The 20,085-nt window shown below is 52.4% G+C and overlaps 1 protein-coding gene across 4 annotated transcripts in view; it reads left to right on the top strand.

Annotated features, from left to right (window-relative positions):
* The window catches only part of OTOF (otoferlin), a 111,180-nt gene extending 92,538 nt beyond the window's left edge, over nucleotides 1-18,642 (top strand). For 3 of the 4 annotated variants that reach the window (XM_085305683.1, XM_085305682.1, XM_085305681.1), the window contains 16 exons: nucleotides 979-1,008; nucleotides 1,212-1,343; nucleotides 2,398-2,464; nucleotides 4,552-4,706; nucleotides 6,483-6,617; nucleotides 7,426-7,563; nucleotides 8,834-8,961; nucleotides 9,543-9,713; nucleotides 10,295-10,455; nucleotides 11,274-11,416; nucleotides 11,947-12,035; nucleotides 13,557-13,655; nucleotides 16,411-16,652; nucleotides 17,198-17,376; nucleotides 17,581-17,681; nucleotides 18,462-18,642. In XM_085305683.1, the coding sequence (XP_085161809.1) occupies nucleotides 979-1,008; nucleotides 1,212-1,343; nucleotides 2,398-2,464; nucleotides 4,552-4,706; nucleotides 6,483-6,617; nucleotides 7,426-7,563; nucleotides 8,834-8,961; nucleotides 9,543-9,713; nucleotides 10,295-10,455; nucleotides 11,274-11,416; nucleotides 11,947-12,035; nucleotides 13,557-13,655; nucleotides 16,411-16,652; nucleotides 17,198-17,376; nucleotides 17,581-17,681; nucleotides 18,462-18,642 (2,151 nt within the window). The remainder of the gene's footprint in view (nucleotides 1-978; nucleotides 1,009-1,211; nucleotides 1,344-2,397; nucleotides 2,465-4,551; nucleotides 4,707-6,482; nucleotides 6,618-7,425; nucleotides 7,564-8,833; nucleotides 8,962-9,542; nucleotides 9,714-10,294; nucleotides 10,456-11,273; nucleotides 11,417-11,946; nucleotides 12,036-13,556; nucleotides 13,656-16,410; nucleotides 16,653-17,197; nucleotides 17,377-17,580; nucleotides 17,682-18,461) is intronic. The other variant, XM_085305684.1, reaches the window with a different exon arrangement.
* Nucleotides 18,643-20,085: the final 1,443 nt, after the last annotated feature.

The raw sequence follows: 20,085 nt of genomic DNA, 5'->3' as shown, positions 1-20,085 counted from the left end.
TTCAGACCTGCTGTGCCTACCCTGAAAAACCAGCAGCGTATACATAGTGTGTCCTAGAGGAGTTAGACTTTGCTCACATGCTGATTATGTCTGTGATCATTTTCCTGCTCAGAATAGAAATTTCAGCACCCTCTCGTGCCTTTCTACTCCAGAGCTCTCTCAACAAAAAGAAACGGCTGTCTCCCCACAGGAGGACCTTTGTGGGGACATGCTGGTGTCCTCTCATGCAGACAAGCAGCGGGTGTGCATGCACGTGCCTACGGGCACACAGCAGGCTGCAAACGTGTGTGCATATCCATGGCCCCTCATGTGCACGTTTACAGAAAGACCACAGCACATACAAAGCCACTTCTGCACACACGGACACACGCATGCACACCCGCAAAAACAGATGCGCATACCCCACAGGTCCTTCATGGGTTTACATACGTACCTACACCTACAGTTCCTCGCAGGTGCACAAAAAGCTCTGTCATGTGCATTTGCATTCACCAGGARTCTGCTCACACAGCTGAGTTTGAAGGGACTCCCATGTATGTGTGCATGTGTGAAAAGCCCTGGCTTGCACATGCTTCTTGTTTCCTGAAATCTACCAGAAAAACACTTGCAAACCTCCCTAGCTAGAGCAAAAAAAGCTCCAAGAGAGCAAAGTGCTATTACCCACATTGAAGCCCAAGGTATCTTTGCTGGCCCATGCTCTCACTGTTTGCAGTCGTGGTTCTTCATTAGCAGAGATCTCCCAAGAGGAGGTAAGTTTGGTGTGTCACAGCAAATGTCTCCCTTGCATGCACAGCTTCCCAGCCAGGGCTGTTCGTGCAAGGCCTTTCGTCCTGCCTCCCTAGGGAGCCGTTTGTGACTTCTCACAGCTCACTGTGCACGTTTATCCGTGTGCATTTGTACTCAGCTGCATTTTGGCGGTGCAGTTGCTCCACTAACCTGCTCTTCCCTCTCACTGTTTCTTTTTAACCCTGGCGGCAGAACTCAGATGCAGTGGTGAAGGTGGACGTGGTAAGTGATGAAATCTGCTTTTGCWTTGCTGCTTCTACCCCTCCACACCTCATCCTACCTTTCTGTGGGGCTTTCAATGAACCATCCTCTGCCCTACCTGTCCTCTGGCTGCTGGGCGCGAGTTATTTACCCATCACCTTGGCACTTTGAGAGACAGCTCACTTTGATCCCATCTCTTGTCTTTGCTTTCTTTATTCCTGCAGTCTGAGGAAGAGAAAGAGAAAAAGAAGAAGAAGAAGAAAGGAGGAGGAGAGGAAGTAGAAGAGGAGGAGCCGGATGAGAGCATGCTAGACTGGTGGTCCAAGTATTTTGCTTCAATTGAGACAATGAAGGAGGTGGGTGCAGAGCAGTRGAGGGGTGTATGTAGAGGGGTATAGGAGGAAGTTGCTCCCTGCCTGCAAGGTCTTGGCTATTTCCAGCCAAACAGCACAGCAGCCCAGTCCCAACATCTCTGGGGGCGGCACAGCAGCGGACTGCTCTTTAAATGCAAATGCTGCCCTTTGCTAGCACTAAGGCTGGGACGGCTGGCCTGGGGAAGGAAGGGAAGTGTGTGTATCAAAGTCCCCATAGCCGGTGGGAAAAAATGGGGCAGCAGAAAGGCAGCAAACAGCTGGTGTTTCCRCCTGCTCCCCCTCGATCACTGCCGAGCTGGCAGGGGGCACATGGCTTGYACCAACCGGGTGCCCAAGCTGTTTCTCCTGCTGGTACCAGCCCAATCGTCTTCCCAGCCCCTCAGCTGTGGACTGTCCAAGGGCACAGGGATCCCGTCAGCAGTGCTGAGAACTTTTACTGAGTGTGTGGGGGGGTCAAATCTTTTCTCTTTTGGGGCCTGATCCTCTACCGTAACCAAGAAGCTTAAAACTAAAGGATTTCCCCATCCCCAACATCTCTGGCCTTGGAACTCCTCCATCCACCCTTGGATACCTCAGAGCCTTCCCCATTTGCCTGGGCTCTGTCTGGCTTCCTGGATAGACACCAGATTYAGACAAACACTAGAGAGGCATAAAACTGCCTAAGATGTCTAATAAGAGAGTGAGAGGGGAAGGCTGTTCCTACAGAGACCAGGGCAGCCTTGGGCCCAAAGGCTTGGGGTCACGCTACTTTCCTCGCTAACCTTGCCTGACTGTCAACAAGCCTTTCAACTGGCCGAGCCAAGCAGGACTTCTCTTCCTCGAGTGTACTGATTTTGTGTCTGGTTTGTATTGAGAACACAGTTATTTAGCAGCATCAATACCATACTGAGCAACTTGGATTTCCCCAGTTCAGCCAGATCCTCGCTCACTGCTCCAAGAAGAGCGAGCGAGCTGTGGCCCCAAGCTGGGCACTTCCAAGGAGCGCAGAGACCTCAGCACAGTTGCCCACTCGTTGTTCGTTTCATTTCTCCCCCAGCAACTCCGGCAGCAGGAAGCGGCCGCAGCAGAAGCGGAGGAGAAGGAGGAAATGGAGATTGCAGAGGGTGAGCTGTTTGCAAGGGAGGGAGGGAACGGGGCAGAAGAGCAGCACCAGGATTCCTTTTGGTGCTTTTTCACTTAATTCAGAGCATGGCAGGATCCATTTTTGTGAACGCAGGCCTGCTGCGGGTTGTGTTGGACTGATACATTAGGATGGAAATGCCAGGTGACTCCCACTCAGAGTGTGGTATTGTGGCAGCCTCCAGCTCCTCCGTGCTGGAAAGAAGGCTGTGTGGAAGTCATGAGATTAAGGACTAGGACCTGTATTATGGACTGAAGGCRTTTTTGTGCAGCCAAAGGTTAGTAGTCTCGTCACCTTGGCCGTGCATCTGTATTAGCACCAAGGCTGTGTGCTCAGAGTCTTTTGGGAACACGAGGGAACAGATACTTTGAAATCATCTTTACAGTTTTCCTTCCCTGCTATGGGAGAGGCTTCCTGGAAACCTTCTTATTTTGCCCCAGTTTTAACAGGGAAGCATTAACCAGACAAAACATTTGGGATTCATCTAATCTGACTCCCTTTATCTTTAGGATAGAGCTCTTGTTTTCTGGTGTTCTTGAATGGACAGTAAAGAAAACTGTATTTTTAGGGCAAGTTCTCCGAGCTATTTTGGATACTCTCTTGAGATGAKATGAGCTGTGTCTTAAGTGCATTTTTCTCTCAAAGAGTCTGGGGAGCAGTATATCATAGGGGGCATTGCAGATGCCTCAAACTGCATTTCATACCACAAGTGATGTGGGCTGAGAATATCAGTGATCTGGGAACTGCTCTCCAAGGGTGACCTTATCAGCACTGCAGGCTCTTCGGCAGTCCCACCAGCAGTGCTGGAACGTACTTCCCTAAGAATTTTTATGGATGGTTTTGATTGCTCAGCTCAGTCAGGAAGACTGAGATGCCTGGAGACCCCCTTGCAGCCCCAGACATGGGTTTGAAGCATTCACCTTTACTGTCAGGATGTATTTCATGTGATGGAGCAGCTCAGCTCTGGGGGAAGGCACAGGGGAGAGAAGGTTAGGAGCCTTCATGTACGGGCTCAGGAAAGGGCCACCCTATGGACTGAATGGGCAGTGGGGTGAAGAAGGGCAGCAGCAGAGAGCATTGAATCCCCAGCATTGTCTGCTTCCCCTGCTCTCCAYAGATCATGCATTCATGGGAGAGGGGGTTGTTGTCTTGTTCATGCAGAGTCCATTAGCTGAGAAAATGCAGAGCCTGGTTTCTCTTTAAAGACTAGCCTTCATATCGCAAGAAAGATGAGGCTAGGTGTTGCTGATCTTGGAGATGACTCTGAGAAGCTTCTGCGTGGGCTTGCTGTGCCAGGAGAGCTGTTGGGGGGTGTCTTGGGTCCCTCCTTGCTCTCTGTCAGTCCTCCTGAGCAGGGTCCCTTTCCCCTTTGCACTCCTCTTCCTTCCTTCTTTCCTCTTCCATATCAAGGGTATGCCTGTTGTCATTTGTCTGTTGTCATCTGCATTATGTAGCAGTCATGAAAGCTGGCAGGACAAAGACAGATGGGGATCACACATCGGTGGGAGAAGTGTGCAGTGTTGTCCAGCCACCTTTGAACATGCCTTTCTAGGCAGCCTGTGCCCTTGATGTTTTTCACTGCCTTCTCTTTTCTCCAACACATCACTGTCAGCTTTGAGGGCACGAGAGACCAGAGTGAGATGGGGAAATGTGCCCTTCAGGGAAGACTGGGAAGGGTATCGTACTACCAGCCCAGCAGGAAAAGTGAAAGGAAGATAAAAAGGTCCTATGGGCAGGATCAGGTATYTTCACTGCTACTGAAGCTAGACAGAGCCCAGGGCTCTCAGCCCATGTTTCATAGTCCTCCAAACAACTCCTGCCCAGGTCAGCTCTGGAAGCTCACTGCACRGAGACCTCTGAGCTCCTGGAAATGCTGTGACTTGAGCTGAGGAAAGACAGGACAGAGTTTGAAGCATTTCTCTAGTGCTGGGCTGGGAGTTGCAGGCAGTAGCAGCTGTCAGCTTTCATGTTCYTCTTGTCTGAGTATCTGTGATCATGTCCCCCTTCCCTGTCTTCCACCTCATTCTCATTTCCATCTCCTCCATCCCTGTCGCTTCCCCTCGGACTCAGAAATCAAACTTGATGACTCTCCCATGAAAGGCTCTAAGGGTCAGGCGAAGAACAAGGAGAAGTCCAAGGCACCCAAAGATGACAAGAAGAAGAAGCAGCAGTCAGCCCCCGAGCTTCCTGAGAAGAAGAACAAGCAGAAGATYGATGAACTGAAGGTATGTGTATTGTCAGGGAGAGGAGGAAGAGGCTCTGTCTGCTTGACAGCAGGCTGGAARTCCAATCCCAGCCATCTGGAAAACACAGCAGGATGGATCACCCCTGCAGGATGCACCTCACCTCTCTGAGGGGTACCTAGCCCTAGGGGAGATGTGTCTTGGGACTACGAATTCTCTCCATAAACTGAGAGAGTCAAAGGTAACTAGGCTGGCATAAGAAGGACCTGCGATCCCGGGGACAGCAAAAGTCAGCTGTGCAGCCTCGTAGCAGTGAAGAGCAACTGCACACTGGGCTGTATTAGCAAAAGTTAGCCAGCAAGCTGAGGGGAGAGATTCTTGCCCTCTTTCTGGCTCTTGTCAGATCCCACCTGCCTTCTCTGTCCTGACTGGTGCTTCCCAGCACAAGAAAGACGCTGACATACTGCAGTGAGTCCAGTGGTGGAAGGCACCACTGTGGTCTGGGGCACATGACATACACGAGGAGAAAGAGGCTGAGAGCTGGCTTTGTTCAGCTTGGAGAGGACAAGGTGAAGGTGGTCCTACTAGCCCTCTTCGGCTACCTGATGGTACATAGGGAGTCATAGAGAGGGCAGCAGACAAAGCAGAGCACAAAAGGACAGGAGGAAATGGACACAAGCTGCAGCAAAGGAAATTCCTGTTGGACACAAAGCATCGCTCATTGCCCATAATGGAAGTATTTCTTGAGTGTGTTGCAACTCTGCAGAGATCTCAGTCCTTGGAAATACTAGAGTTTGACCCTAAGCAACCTGCTCTAATTTTGAAGYTGGCCCTGTTTTTAGGCCCAACTGTAGAGATGCCTTCCTGTCTTGCTTCCCATATGACTATGACTTGCCCATCCAGAGATGCCCACATTTGGTCAGGCAGATCCTATGCTCAGCCAGTGGACATCAAAGGCTGCCGAGGCAAATGCCACACTGAGTGCACAAACAGCTGCTGTATGTAGTGTTGAAACACATGTCTGATGGCAGCAGGAATCAGTGCCATCATTGTATGTAGTTTTTGGAGGGGTTTGTTCCACACAGTGAGTTTGTTCCACACAGTGCAGCTGGAACCAGAAGTCCTTTTAGGAATTACAGTAGGAAAGAAAGGCAGGGTAGCCGTGATTGACTCTCTGTAACCGCACTAAAGGATCAGACAATTGTGTAGCTTAATGAACAGTGTCAGAAAGGAATCAGCTCAGTCTTGAGATTGGAGGAAGATGCTCTAAGTTGGTGAGAACAACCTTCCCCCTGTGGAATCACAGCCTACAGCTATATTAGGAGATGAATCAGAGACAGGCATTGCCCATCACCCACCCAGACCAGGACCCTGTCCCCAGGTCTTGCAGCGGAGGCCTGGGGCAAGGCCAACACAAGGGCAGTTTGAATGAGCCCTGGGTGGGGGAAGAGTTTCTGCTAGGCCATGGCCAGCCTGGCTAAGACTCAGGACAAGGAAATGCCCTGGTTCAGTTTAGTGGTCCATGGGTTTTACTTGGATTAATACAGTCTGTGTATCTGGAACTGAGAAGGGATTTGAACCTGGATCATATGCAAAAGAGGAAAAGCTGCATTTAGCTGAGGTTCCCTCTTGTACACAATCAGTTTGTGAAGGTGCTTGTGGCATCAAAGCACAACCCAATGACCTTGACCCAATCCAAGAGAATTAGGCTCTGGGAACTAAGGTGTCCACACCCACTTTGAGTTTCCTTGGGTAACCACTGGATCTTTTCCTCATATTTTTTTCTACCTGATTCCCTCTAATTTTCTGACATTATAGGTCTTCAACAAAGAGCTGGAAACAGAGTTTGATAACTTTGAGGATTGGTTGCACACCTTCAACCTGCTCCGTGGGAAGATCGGGGACAACGATGACAATGCAACAGAAGAGGAGCGGATAGTGGGGAGGTTCAAAGTGAGCCTGGCTGCTGAGTTGGGTCAGGGCAGGGACAGCTTGGGGAAGCTTTGCCTACAGGTTTCTCTCCTGAAGGTGCATTAGCTAAAGGCAGGTTGGATACAATACATGCCCATTTGCATCGACCCAGCACTATCTCCTTGCAGGAGGGAAAGCCTCCAAAGATAGCCCCAGGAATCAGCTGGCTTTAGAGAGTACATCACAGAGAGAGTGATTTGCAGCAAAGAGATCTTTAGTGATTCTTACAGAAGGCCAAGAGAAAAGCAGATCCTTTTTATCACTCACTGTGGATATAAGTCATGCCCCATCTTGTTGGAGGGAGTGATCTTGGCCAGATGAAGCGTGTTCGTGCCAGTTTTACTCTTGGCTTGTTTAGGAGAGGAGATGAGCTGGCAGTTCCCCACCTTAGCTAAAATTAGGTGGTCAGGGAAATCAACTGTGTTCCACCTGGTAGTTCCTGGATTTCCCAGCCCCTCTCTTGACAACACCTTTTATTTCCATTGCTATGGGTGTTCTTTTCATTTATTTATTTATTTATTCCTGGAATTCCCTATCCATGAGCACCTTGCTAGTCAGATTCCTCTGCAGGCCTCCTTCGCTTTGTCCAATTTCTCTGCTCATAGCTGTATCCTCTGGAGGGGGTGCTTGTGAGGCAGAGGAAGCTTCCAGAGCTTGCCTGTCTGCTACAAAACATGTCTAGAAAGAAGGCTAGCAGCTCAGCTTTCAGGAAGGATAGTTTGGGATGGTCTGTTCACTCCAGGCCTCTGGAGCAACAGGACTAATCAGGGTGTGCACTCCCTTGTGCCAGGGCTCCATGTGTGTCTACAAAGTGCCTCTCCCTGATGATATCACCAAGGAGGCAGGATACGACCCCAACTTTGGCATGTTCCAGGGGATCCCCAGCAACGACCCYATCAATGTGCTGGTCCGAGTCTATATCGTGCGGGTGAGTATAAYCATGCGGTATGCCAAGGTGTGTTCCTATGTTCCCTTACACTACTCACACCCAGGAGCTGCTCCTGAAGCTGCAGGGATGCTGACTTTTAGTCATGATAACATGATAACAGAGAACACCAAGGCAAAGGATGCAGCATGAGGACTGAAGCAGCTCATTGATAAGGACTTGAATGGAGTGTCCCCATAGCTTTGCGCTCTAACCATTGGGCTCCTGAGCCCGCGTTAATTCTAGACACCCGGCATATCAGATGGACTGAGGTGTCTGTCCTAGTTCTCCACCTAAGACCARCKTGGAGAACAATGTGCACCAGCCCAGACTACAAGATTCTGGTTCCTTGCATAGCCACAACACCACAGTGAGGCACAAGCAGAGCAAACCAGGAGGAGGCAAAAGCTAGATCTGGCTGAAGGGCATGTCACCTCCTCGGACACACAGCGAGTGATCATCACTGCGGTCCAGCTAATGGGAGTCTCTTTGTATGGAGTGCACTCTGGAAAAAGTCCTTTGCGGCCCCTAAACTTGTCATTCTTGTATCCACAAGCACGTGAGTGAGGCACCCTAGCCTGGCACTAAGAGCTCAACCTACTGGAAGTACCAGTATGACTCTTTGCCAACATCTTGTCCCTGTTGTTTTACAAATGCAACCTAATTTCCCCTACAGTTCCATCCAGTGCTGCATCCCATTGCCCTGTGAGGGGAAAAAGCTGAGATTGCAGTGGCAGCCACCAGTGTGGTCAGCACCACCAACATCCAGGCCTGGGTTTGTCAGTGGAAGTGTGCTGGCATGAGAATCCGCTGTTGTGTGGCAAAATGGTGAAGAAGCTGAATTGGAGAGATTAGGGATACTCCCCCCTGCTTACACGAAGCCCTTGGCACTAATAAGTCAGCGGAGAGAAAGAGAAGACARGAGATGTCTTCTTGGCATTTCAGTCCAGTTTCTGCTGCAGATCTCTGTCTAGAGAAACCCGTTTCTTTGCACTGATGAGAGAGAAGCCAAAGGAGACAGTGGTCTGTCAAAGGAGACTGGGCCTGGCATGGGTCAGCCCAGACAAACACCCCACGTGAGGACATGGGTTAGCAAAAGGCAGGACTTATCCCTGGTTTAGATTGTCCCACCATGTTTTGGAGGTAAAAAAAAAATATATAGCCACATGGCTATGGCCAGATAGGGCCAGCTGGTCTCAGGGATGGACATTAAGAGCTGTCCCTGGATTCACTAGCATGGACTGGGATGATGCATCTTGTCTTTTCCCAACAGGCCACAGACCTGCACCCAGCTGACATCAATGGGAAAGCTGATCCCTACATTGCCATCAAGCTGGGGAAGACAGACATCAAAGACAAGGAGAACTACATCTCCAAGCAGCTGAACCCTGTCTTTGGAAAGTGAGTTGTCTCAGCCCGGTTACCTGTTTGCACCCTGAAGAGTGAGCGAAGCTCACCAGCCCTGGGACCTCCACCCCAGGCATCCCACAGCCACAGCTTGCGGTTGAAAGAGGGGACCGATCACACTGAGCTTTCCTTGCCTGCAGTGTAGGTGTCCAGGTGTCCTCATTTAAGGCATCTGCCCTTCTCTCTCAGCAATCTGGTCAACACTGTTAAGAGTGTTTAGGAGAGAGACATAGCTGATCAAGATGGACACCTACTTTAGGAAACATTAGGCCTGGACACAACTAGCAGCATCGCCTGGCTCTCCAGAGACACACAAACTGAGTTTCAGGGCTATTGGGAAGCCGGGTCATGATCATCACGATCCGTCTCCTCTCCAGGGCTGCTGGTTCCAAAACAGTCCATGCAGAGAACTAGTTACAACACTAAGCTGAACGTACTGCAGTAGCACATGCAACTAAACACTCTGCAGAGACTGGAGTAGACCCACCTCACCCTTCCATTTGTCTTCAGCACCATCTAAAGCCTTCAGTGACTACAGCCTCTCCTCCCTCTCCACCTGCTTTCTCTTGTCATAGGTCCTTTGACATTGAAGCCACCTTCCCTATGGAGTCCATGCTGACAGTGGCTGTGTATGACTGGGACTTGGTGGGCACCGACGACCTCATCGGAGAGACCAAGATTGACCTGGAGAACCGCTACTACAGCAAGCACCGAGCTACTTGTGGAGTGTCACAGACTTACTCCATGTATGAGCAAAGCTYTCCCTGTGCACACATCTCCTGTGATGCCTGGACCCATCTCRGTCTCATCTTCCACGCTAGGCCTCGAYCTCCTGTAGGAATCTCCCTCTTTCATTGCCTGCTGATGAGGGAACCTGTGTTGTGCCCTCATTCCTAACATGGGCTTTGGGASCAGCACCCTAGGGTAGCAGCAGAGCAGGTTGTAAGCAGGAGCAAGCAGAGGGCAAGGACAAAGGGGCTGAGGGCCATTGGTAGGACTGAGCACAGAAGTGAAACCATTGCTGAAATAGCAGCTAGGCCAAGGCAGCAGAGCTTAGCCTCAGTAGTCAAGCAGAGTGCAGCGGGGATTGCAGGTCTGGAGCTGTGCAGAGTAAAGGGCCTGGGGTGGAAAGGTATTGGTGAAGTGTAGAGTTGGGGCCCAGAGGGCCCTCTCTTGCTCTGAGGTTTCCAGCCTGGAGCCTCACATCCTTCTCCTATGAATCCTGGGTCCTGAAGGGCAGTAACATTTGCCTTCTTGGCAGACAGAAATAGAATTTCTTCTTCCTACAAATCTTGCTACTTCTCTGACCTTGCCCTCTTGTTAACAGACATGGTTATAACATCTGGCGTGACCCCATGAAGCCCTCCCAAATCCTGTCCAAGCTGTGCAAAGAGGGCAAGGTAGATGGGCCGCACTTTGGGCCAGGAGGAAGAGTGAAAGTCGCCAACAGGGTCTTCACCGGCCCCACAGAGATCGAAGATGAAAACGGTACCCGCCCCATGGCATGAAGGTGGGGAGGGGAGCAGGGGGCTGGGGTGTCTCCTCATCATCCAGAATTGGTTCCCATTACCCCACGCAGCATTGCAATGTCTCTCCAGCCACCACTTTGTGTGGGGCTTGCATTATGTTACCAGCTAGCCAGTGTCTTATGGACCGCCCAGGCCAGAGAGTTGCTGTCAGAATTGCTCATGAGCATCCATGGCATGGAATCATTGAAGCTTCCTTTGAAACTTCCTCCTGGCAGTTTATGTCCAAGGAGTAATGCAGACAGCTCATCCTGGCCCCTGCAGGGTTTAGGAAGCCACTATCCACATTGCTGCATCCCCAGACATTGGCTGTGTCCAGATCAYTCATATGTACTCAGCAAAGTTGAATGTAGACCAGGATGGGTGCAGAGGAGGAGGACAGCAGTGTCAACGGATACAGAGCTTATTCAGATGGGGAAAATACAGATTGGTAGGGGGTTGGGACTGTCTGTGTGAATGCGTAAGAGTAAGAAGAGGAGAAAGAGAAGCTGGGAAGTGTTGGTGCAAGGACAAGGTGGGTACAAGGAAATGGAGAGGAGGAACTACTAGGACATTCTGCTCCCTTGGAGTAGATTGGAGCTGGAAGAGGTAGCCAACAGGAGCAATGTGTRTGCAGCCTGGGGAAAGGAGATGTCAGCAGAGGTTTGCAAGCCCAGACTGGATACTCTGTTGTCAGGAAGAGTTTGGGTGCTGCTTGGGGTGAAGGAATAGGCTTGTTTGCTGCCCTTGGTGTCTCTTGTGCCCAGTTCTCCAAACTCAGTCCTCCCTTTTCCCAAACAGGACAGAAGAAGCAGACAGATGAACACCTAGCCCTGACTGCACTGCATCATTGGGAAGACATCCCACGAGCAGGCTGCAGGCTGGTCCCTGAGCACGTGGAGACACGTCCATTGCTGAACCCTGACAAGCCAGGCATTGAACAGGTCCCTACAGCCCCAGAGCAGGGGGCAAAGGCAGAGGCTGCTGAGCCTCCAAGCAGGGAAGAGAGATCTCAGCTGAGCAGACCAGCTGCAACCCACCTTGTCATAGGACACAGTGGGGAGGGAGGCAGTGTATGAAAAGTGGCACTTGGACAGAACAGCTCTTACCACTCTGCCTGTTGATCCCTCTGACTAAATCTTCAATGCCTCTTCATCGCCAGCTGGCATCTATTTCAYTACCCCAAGTCTCTGGGTCCCCTGCCTCCCCCATGGCTGTGCTCTTCTTTCTCAGCACATGCCATGCTAGGAAAAACTGCTCTAAATGGGAGCAGAAAGGACAAACGGCACAGTGGAGGCCTGCCCAGCCCCACAGCTGGCAGGGTTCAGTGTGGTGCTGCAGGCCTTGCACTGCCTTGACACGCCCGGCACAGCCTTACTGACGCTGAAGGGCAGGAGGAGCTGGGGGGAATGCTGCGGGCATCTTTGGGAAAGGAGGACCTGAGAGACCTGACTGTACCTCTCCAACCTTGCAGGGTCGCCTGGAGATGTGGGTGGACATGTTCCCCATGGATATGCCGGCACCAGGTCCCGCCATTGATATTTCCCCCAGGAAACCAAAGAAGTAAGGAATCTCCCAGCCAACAAAGCCCAGCGAAAAACTTGTGGCTGGGGATGAAGCCCTGCTTCTACCCTATTCTACTGCTTCTCCATGGCCCACCTTGGCATAGCCATCTGCCTTGGAACCCCAACCCTGTTGGCATGTCCAGAAATCCCAACACTGGAAGCATCAGATGATGTCTTCCCCTTCCCCACCAGCTGTGGAGCTGCTCCTGCAGGATGGTATCCCATCTGCTCAGTTCTCTGCAGCTCCTGATCTCTCTGTGTAGGTCTAGACTCTGAACTTAGATTCTTAGCTAGTTCCTGATGTGGGGAGTGGGAAGACCAATGCACCCAGCCCCAGGGGCAGGGGTAACCCTAGGTCAGGGCATCCACAAGCCCTTTCCTGGAGGGAAGAGTTTCCCAGAGTGATTGAGGCTCGAGGCAAGGAAAGGCCCTGGCACCAGGTTGGTCAGTGGGATAAACATGGTAATCAAAGTAGGACAGATCAGGCAGCAGTCAGAGAAACAGAGAGTTCTTCATGCCATTCCTGTCCTCTCCCCCTCTCCCCTCTGATGCTCAGCCCATCTAGACATCATTTAGAGCAGATAGTGTGCCCTGTTAGCTACGAGAAGTATCCTTTTGTTGTTTGGACAAGTGCTAGGTGCTGCGGTGGCATAGCACAGAGCAAGGTCTCACCCACAGGAGCAGGCACAGGGTGCTAGTGCTGAGGATGGCAGGAATCTTAGTCCCACAGCAGTCCCTGGCACTTCAAGCCATGTAATGTTGTTGTGGCTGCATGGCTGCATTTCTCTGTCACTGTCCCCGAGCCCTTCTCCAGCCCATCCACATTGCAGCTGCTTGCAGTCCCAGGAAACTGGCTTCTGCTGTTCCTCTGCCAACTCCAACTGGAGCTGGTTTATCCATCACCAAAATTCCCAACCAAACCAAGTGTGGCTGCRAAGCTCAGTTGACTGCACGCAAAAGGCAAAGCTGGGAATATCTTGCTGTTAAGTCTCCTTACTAGAGTCCTAGGAAACACAGTGATGCCCAGTAGACTGCCYAGGACATGGGAGCAGGCACAGCCCTTGGAGGGGACTACTGAAGGCAGAGACAAATTCTCCCGTTTCCAGGAGGGCGTCCCTGATGGGTAAGGTGGGGAAAGAARGAAAAGAGCTAGACACAGACCATTTTGCAGGGCCAGAAGACCCCACTGTAACTACAAAYCTATTTAAGACTAAGCCTGTGCTGTCTCCTAGAGCCTTTGGGTTGGGCCATGCAGCAGTTCAGAGCAGATGAAGACAAAAATCCCTCTGTTGCTCYGCTGACCCTGCCTGGGCTGCATCCCATCTCAGGCACGATTCTCCTCTGTGTTTCTGGCCTCTTGGTCCCTAGGACAAGACCYCTGCAATAGAGCCCTATGGTGGGCATGCCTGGCCCCAGTTTGCTGCAGCATTACCCCATTCCTTTCTGCCCACTCCACCTCCTCCAGCCCGTTCCCACTCTTCCCCATGCCTTACCTCCTTGTCTCCCTTCCTCCTGACAGATACGAGCTTAGAGTGATAGTGTGGAACACAGACGAGGTCATCCTGGAGGACGATGACTACTTCACTGGCGAGAAATCCAGTGACATTTTTGTCAGGGGGTATGTACAGTGTGGCCAGCCAGTGTCACCTCTTCTACTTCTCCCCAGGGGGGTCCTGCTGCTCACTTAGGCCCAAGGCTGGTTGTGGACAGGGGTGTCCGTGATGCAGCCATGAAGGGCTTCCACAGSGAGAGGGCCAGAGAGCGGCAATGGTCTTGTTGCATTTTGTGCTCTGTCTCTGCCTCTTAGTCTCTCTTGCTGGCTGCTTGATCTGCCGCATGTGTTTGTGCTGCCTGGCCCRGCTGCCCAGCTTCAGGCTGTGAGTCATTATCTGGAACACTGATGAAGTGGTTTTGGAAGATGATGCTTTCCTGGTGGGAGAAAAGATGTCTGGCATCTATGYTGGGGGAAATGGCCAGGGCCTTGCTGCTTGGTCTCTTTTGTCCCTCTCCCCTTGGACAGGACCTGAGCACAGGCTGTTCCTCTGCTTGTCTGTCCCTCAAGTCTGCTTCCCCAAATTCATAACTCCTGGCAGACACAGTGCCTCTGTCCCCCTTGGTTCTGGTCTTGGTGGCCTCAGCTGGCTCTTCAGCCTAACACACCTCCACTTCTAGCATCTCGATCCAGATCCCAGTTAGTTTCCTGGCAATCCTATCTCTGTTTTGCTCTCATCCAGCAGCCAGGGAGAACCGCTTCCAAAACGTGCCAGCTGCAGAAACAAGGGAATTCACACCTTCACATACCAATTCTTCACAARACATTTCTCTGCTGAGAAGCCAGCATACAGCTAAATCCAGGGGGGTGGAGAAGCTAATTTGTAGCTCTAGATATGATGTTCTKTTCCTGGAGGCACCCATTAAAATTCCAGTCTTCCATGCTGTCAGACCCTGCTGACCCTCACCATATTCAGCATGGGGCAGGTGCTGCTTATGGACGATCTCGGAATGAGCCCTGGCCCAAGATTTACCTTAACATGCTTGTGAGACACTTTTCTCCTGTCTCATCTACCAGGGCTCTGAGACTGGCTCTCAACATGGGCTCCACCTACTTTGGACACTGAATTTCCCTTTCCTGTCCCTGCAGAGCTGCCTGGACTGTCCTGCTTAAGCAAGAGAGGATTTGGATTTCCCAGATTGCCAACTAAGATCCCTTCACTCATGTTACATTGACACACACAGGTTAAGACACAACTAGATTATAGTGCAGGGATCAGCTGGCAAGAAAACAAGCTTTTTCCAAAGGCTTAAACCCTGTGGCGTGGCAAAGATGCATGAGGAGGAAGGCCAAAACAATGTAGCAACATCTAAAGCTGATGCAGTGATTTGCCACATCTCTGCTAAACCACTCGGTGCTTCCTAAAAGCTACACTGCTGCTCTGCAGCCTTGTCTGCTGAGGCCAGGTCTCCTCCTCTTGCACCACATGCTACTCTTAGAGAACCGGTCCCATTTTCTGTCTCTGGTCCCACTTGCCCAGTGCAGTGGAGGCTTGCYTAGGGCTGTGCATCCAGTGCCTCCCTCTGCATTCCCTGTGCCATGCGATGCAAAAGGCAGGTGCCCTTGGAGCTATGAACTTTAATGTGCTGGAAGGACCCATGCTCTCTGCATCATTCATGCCACTGCTGCATACCAGCTGACCTGTGAAAGAGGCGTGCATGTACGTGTGCGTGAGGGGGACAAGGTCTTGTCACTGTCTGTTTCAAGGCAGGTAAGTAGGTGGTTTGTGCACGTGTGGCTTTTCTGCAATGGCTCTCAATCTGAAATGCAACAGACCTTCCCTGTGTGCATGAGGTGGGATCGCTTACCTCGTGTGTTTTGTGGGGCAGAGCAGGGTGTCAGCATGCTCAGAGTCCAGGGCAACAACCCTGTCCTAAGTGTCTAAGCACGGATCCATGTCCCTGCTGGCTGCAGCCCTTTGGGACCAACAGATGCACAAAACTGAGAGCACCTTGAGGAAAAGAGGTGTCTTGTCCTGTCAAAGGAGCTAGRGAGCATTCAAAATCTTTAAAATGAAGCTCCGTTTCCCCTATGACTGAGACTTGCTGGTGCAGAGCAATAGCCACATCCCTTTTGCCTAAAGACTTTYGCTGACTGGAGCCAGAAAATTGGAGACACAAACGTATGTGATGGCAAGGCCAGCATATTCACCCTGTCTCCAAGGCCCACAGAACTGGGATCCCACTATCTCCAGTAGAGGAGTGTCTAGCTGAGCTGGGCACCTCAGGTGCCTTAGCTGGAGATCTGGTCACTAGAGACAACCCCAGCCTAAAACACATGCTGCATCAGGCCCTCAGKCCCTCTGATGGGCATGGGCTGGGATAGAGGTGCACTGACACAGGGAGCCTGTTAAGTGGCACAGACAGAGCTGCCTCTGCACGGACACCTGATGTCAGGAGTGGTCAAACTACCCCATGCTAGGGTGAGATGGTCTCTACAGCCTCACCCAGGCCTGCATGCTCCACCAGGGCAGGYAGGATGAGGACATCCTTCCAGCAAGCTCTGCTCCAGACTTCCCAGCAGTGCTCTCTGCTCCTTTCCATCTCCCTGACATCCCCCCGCCCAGAGAAAGACCCCTGATAACCAGCTTGCATTTCTCTCCCTCAATCACCATTTCGCTTCAGGGTCCTCATGCCCTTGTTGCCTCTTGAAGAGGCTGCCATGTTGATTTGAGTAACCCCAGCCCATTGCTCATGATTCTTGAGTCCTTCCAGTCTGTCCATGCTTTGCTGGCCTGGAGGCATCCCAGCTGCATGCCCAGGATGGCCCTGTGCCCTCTCCTCCCTYCTGCTAATGTGTGCCACCCCTCTGGGCACTTCAGGTGGCTGAAGGGMCAGCAGGAGGACAAGCAAGACACAGACGTCCATTATCACTCGCTCACCGGTGAAGGCAACTTCAACTGGCGCTATATTTTCCCCTTCGACTACCTGATGGCAGAGGAGAAGATTGTCATCTCCAAGAAGGAGTCCATGTTCTCCTGGGATGAGACTGAGTACAAGATCCCAGCTCGCCTCACCCTACAGGTCTGGGATGCCGACCACTTCTCAGCTGATGATTTCCTCGGTAAGTGGGGAGGGCCAGCTGAGCTGGGGTGACAGGGAAGCTGGGGGTGGGGAGTCACATGGCTGGTGGAGCAGGGAGGGATGTGGGGCGGGACAAGATGTATGYAGGAACAGAGCATGGAAGGACAGCCCTAGTCCTTAAGCCAGCTACGCCCTACAAACCCCTTTGGATGCTACAGCTAAGAACAGGTAGGATGAGAGCCCTTGTCTTCATGCTGCTGTTGAAAGGCTGATCCTGTACCGAAGACACCATCTTTTTACCTTAGTTCCCAACCTGGGATCTTTGTGCCCGAGTTAGCTGTGGAGTGTAGAGTGGCTGGAAGCCATGGCCACATGATGGAGAGRGGGAGAGGATGTGGGGACATGACCTCAAAAGCACGATGTGGTGGGGAGATCAGAGGCTGCATGGCCACAGATATGTGGGAGGCTCCCAGGACACCCAGCTCAGAAATGCTCCCTGAAGCAGGAAATGCTGGCCTATCCCACCTCCAGCCAAAGACTCCCAGTTCGAGGTGCCACCATCTGTGCTTCCTCCTCTCCTCCCAGGGGCAATCGAGTTGGACCTGAACCGCTTTCCCCGGGGAGCCAAGACTGCAAAGCAGTGCAGCCTGGAGATGGTGACAAATGAGGCAGAGCTGCCCATGATCTCCATCTTCAAGCAGAAGCGAGTGAAGGGCTGGTGGCCCTTCGTGGCCAGGGATGAAAATGATGAGCTGGAGATAACGGTAARGATGGGGAGAGGTGGGGGGGATTTGCTGTCCTGGAGACTGCATCCTCTGCATATGTGGAGGCCCCTTTGCAGAGCCCCTTCCTACTTGCCTCTGCTAGATCAGGCCCCCCTGCTCACCACGTCCCTGCTTGGCAGTCTCTGGGGGCTGAGGCGGGGAGCACTGCCCGTGTCTCAGCAGGTCTCTCTCTGCTCCCTGCAGGGGAAAGTCGAGGCTGAACTACACCTCCTGACCGCAGAGGAGGCAGAGAAATCCCCTGCCGGGCTGGCTCGCAATGAGCCTGACCCACTGGAGAAACCCAAGTAAGTAGGAGACCCTTCTCCCCAGCAGATGCCTGGGCTTGGGGAAGAGGCTGCATCAAGTGGTTCCCAGGGAGGTAGCCAGTTGTGGGGAGGTGAGAAGGGGTCACATATCTGGGGGGGTGTAGGAATGAGGGCTGTAGGCAGGGTGCTGGAGGTAAAAGGGGCAGAAGCATCTCTCCTGGTTGACCTCACTGCCCTCTACTCACTTCCCTGCCTGCCTTTCCTTATTCTCTTCCTCATCTCTCTCCCTTCCTAACTCCACTCTCATTTCCCAGCCCCCCACCTCCTCTTCCTCCCCTCTGGTGATAGTTGCAAGGACATCAGCTTCTTCTGCCTCCCCTCCCCCAAGTCCCTGCATTACTCCTTCTGGCACAAAATCTGCTGGCTTCTCTTGGAAACCTTCCTGATCCTCAGGATCAGGCTCTTTCATTCCATAAAGGCTTGTCCAGGCAAGGAGATTGTGGGGCTCCCTCACAGTGCCCCTCTCCATCGCCAGCTGGRCTTGTAAGAGGAAAGGCAGGGCTGTGCCAGGGTGAGAGCAGGCTGCAGTGAGCCAGGGGGGATCATGCACTCGGGCAGCCACAGGCAGAGTCACATCTGGGTGGGCACGGTTGCTGTGCCTCCAACCCAGAGAGAGCCCGCTGCAGCCTGGGCTGGCTGGCTGGGACATAACGCTGTCACCTCATTTGCTCACATGGCCGCTGCTCTGGTTGTACAGCTGGTTGTGCCTGCCCTTTCCGTGGCTATGGCACTCCTGACAGGTGTTTACTTTCCCAACAGCCGCCCGGACACATCCTTCATCTGGTTCCTCAACCCACTCAAGTCCATCAAATACCTCATCTGTACCCGCTACAAGTGGCTCATCATCAAAATTGTGCTGGCCCTACTGCTCCTCATCATGGTGGCCCTCTTCCTCTACAGCATGCCAGGCTACATGGTCAAGAAGCTCCTGGGAGCGTGAAGCCTCCCCCACACTCCCAGCCCAGCGCCACCACCTGCCCCAGCCCTCTGCCCTTCTCCTCCCCTCCGCCCTGCAGCAGCCCTGGGGGACAGCTTCTTGCCGCTGCTGTGTCTCCTCTTTTGCCTTTCTGCTTTGTGGATCCCTTTCTTGGCTTTACTCTCAGAGAAATGGTGTTGGAGAAGGGCTCCAGTCCCAAGGCTCCACTGTAACCCTCATCTGAGTTGGCAGAGATGCCTAGGTAGCTACTATGGGGCACCCATGCTGGGGGTCTCAGATGCCTTCACCCAATGGGAGAAGAGACCAGCATCCCCCTCCCCCCCCAAGGGCAGCTCACCCCCCTCTGCCCCRGCAGAAAGCAGAGCAAGCGCTAGAGTTGCATTGCTGGAGCTCTGGGAACGCTGCCTAAATGCTTGCTCATGGGACACTTAAAAACAGCGACGAAACAGTGACCTGGGGCAGAGCAGCCAGAGCTAGCTGGGAGCATGCAGGCCCCTCTGGCCTGAGGACGAGGCACAGAGAAGGCCCAATGCTTGCCCTCCATGCTAGCACTGCCGCTGCCCCCCTGGTAGCCCTGAAGGTCACTGCCCCTGATCGCAGGGGCTGATCCCACCACTGGGGGCACCAGCCACCAGCAGTAGTCAAGACTGGGCAGAGCCCCTGGACTCTGCAAGGGGCAGACCTGGCTGGCCCATCCCCAGAAAGAGAGGTTTCCAGCAGCTCAAATATCTTTCTAAGGCCACAGAGCCAGCAGTGGTGGTGGGACTTCCCTGGAGGCTCACAAGGAGCCAGGTTCTCTGGCTCACCGTGGCCACTGGTTTACTGGTTTATTTTGTACTCGTCACTATTTATCGGGTCTGGGGCATTTCTTGCTGTGTATATTGGGGGAGGGAGGGAAGGAAGGAAGGAAGGAGGGAAGGGCTCTTTCCTCAGCCCACTGTGATTTTAAGCTGTTGAAGACCCACCTTTCTTGGCTTCAAGTGTGCAAGACCCTTACTCACTACCTGGGGAATTCTTGGGGTTGTTTTAAGGATGATACTGTTTTGATCTGTCAATAAAAGTTGGTTTAAGCTCTTCCAGAGGAGCTACTGTCTGCCACTGCCCTCCATTACCCAGCCACACATGCCCTGGGGGTTCGTCCTCAGCCCCCAGTGCAGATTGGGCCCCCAGGGCAGAAACTCACTGCCCACTGGGTAGTGAATATGGATCTCTAATGCCACCATAGAATCCAGAACAGTTTAGGTGGTCAGGAACCTCTGCAGATCTCCTAGCCCAAACCTCTGCTCAAAGCTAGGCCAGTAGAGCAGGTTGCTCATGGCCATGTCCAGTCAGGTTTTTAATATCTCCAATGATGGAGACTCTACAGTCTCTCTGGGGAAGCCATTTCAGTGTTCAACCACCCTCGCAGTGAAGAAGTATTTTCTTATATTTAAGTGCAATTTCCTG

Source organism: Rhea americana, unplaced genomic scaffold (assembly GCF_003343005.1).
Source record: "Rhea americana isolate MKP2758 unplaced genomic scaffold, rheAme1 scaffold_225, whole genome shotgun sequence".
Taxonomy (NCBI): Eukaryota; Metazoa; Chordata; class Aves; order Rheiformes; family Rheidae; genus Rhea; species Rhea americana.
Note: the sequence above shows the minus strand (reverse complement) of the source record. Positions and strands in the feature narration are given on the sequence as shown.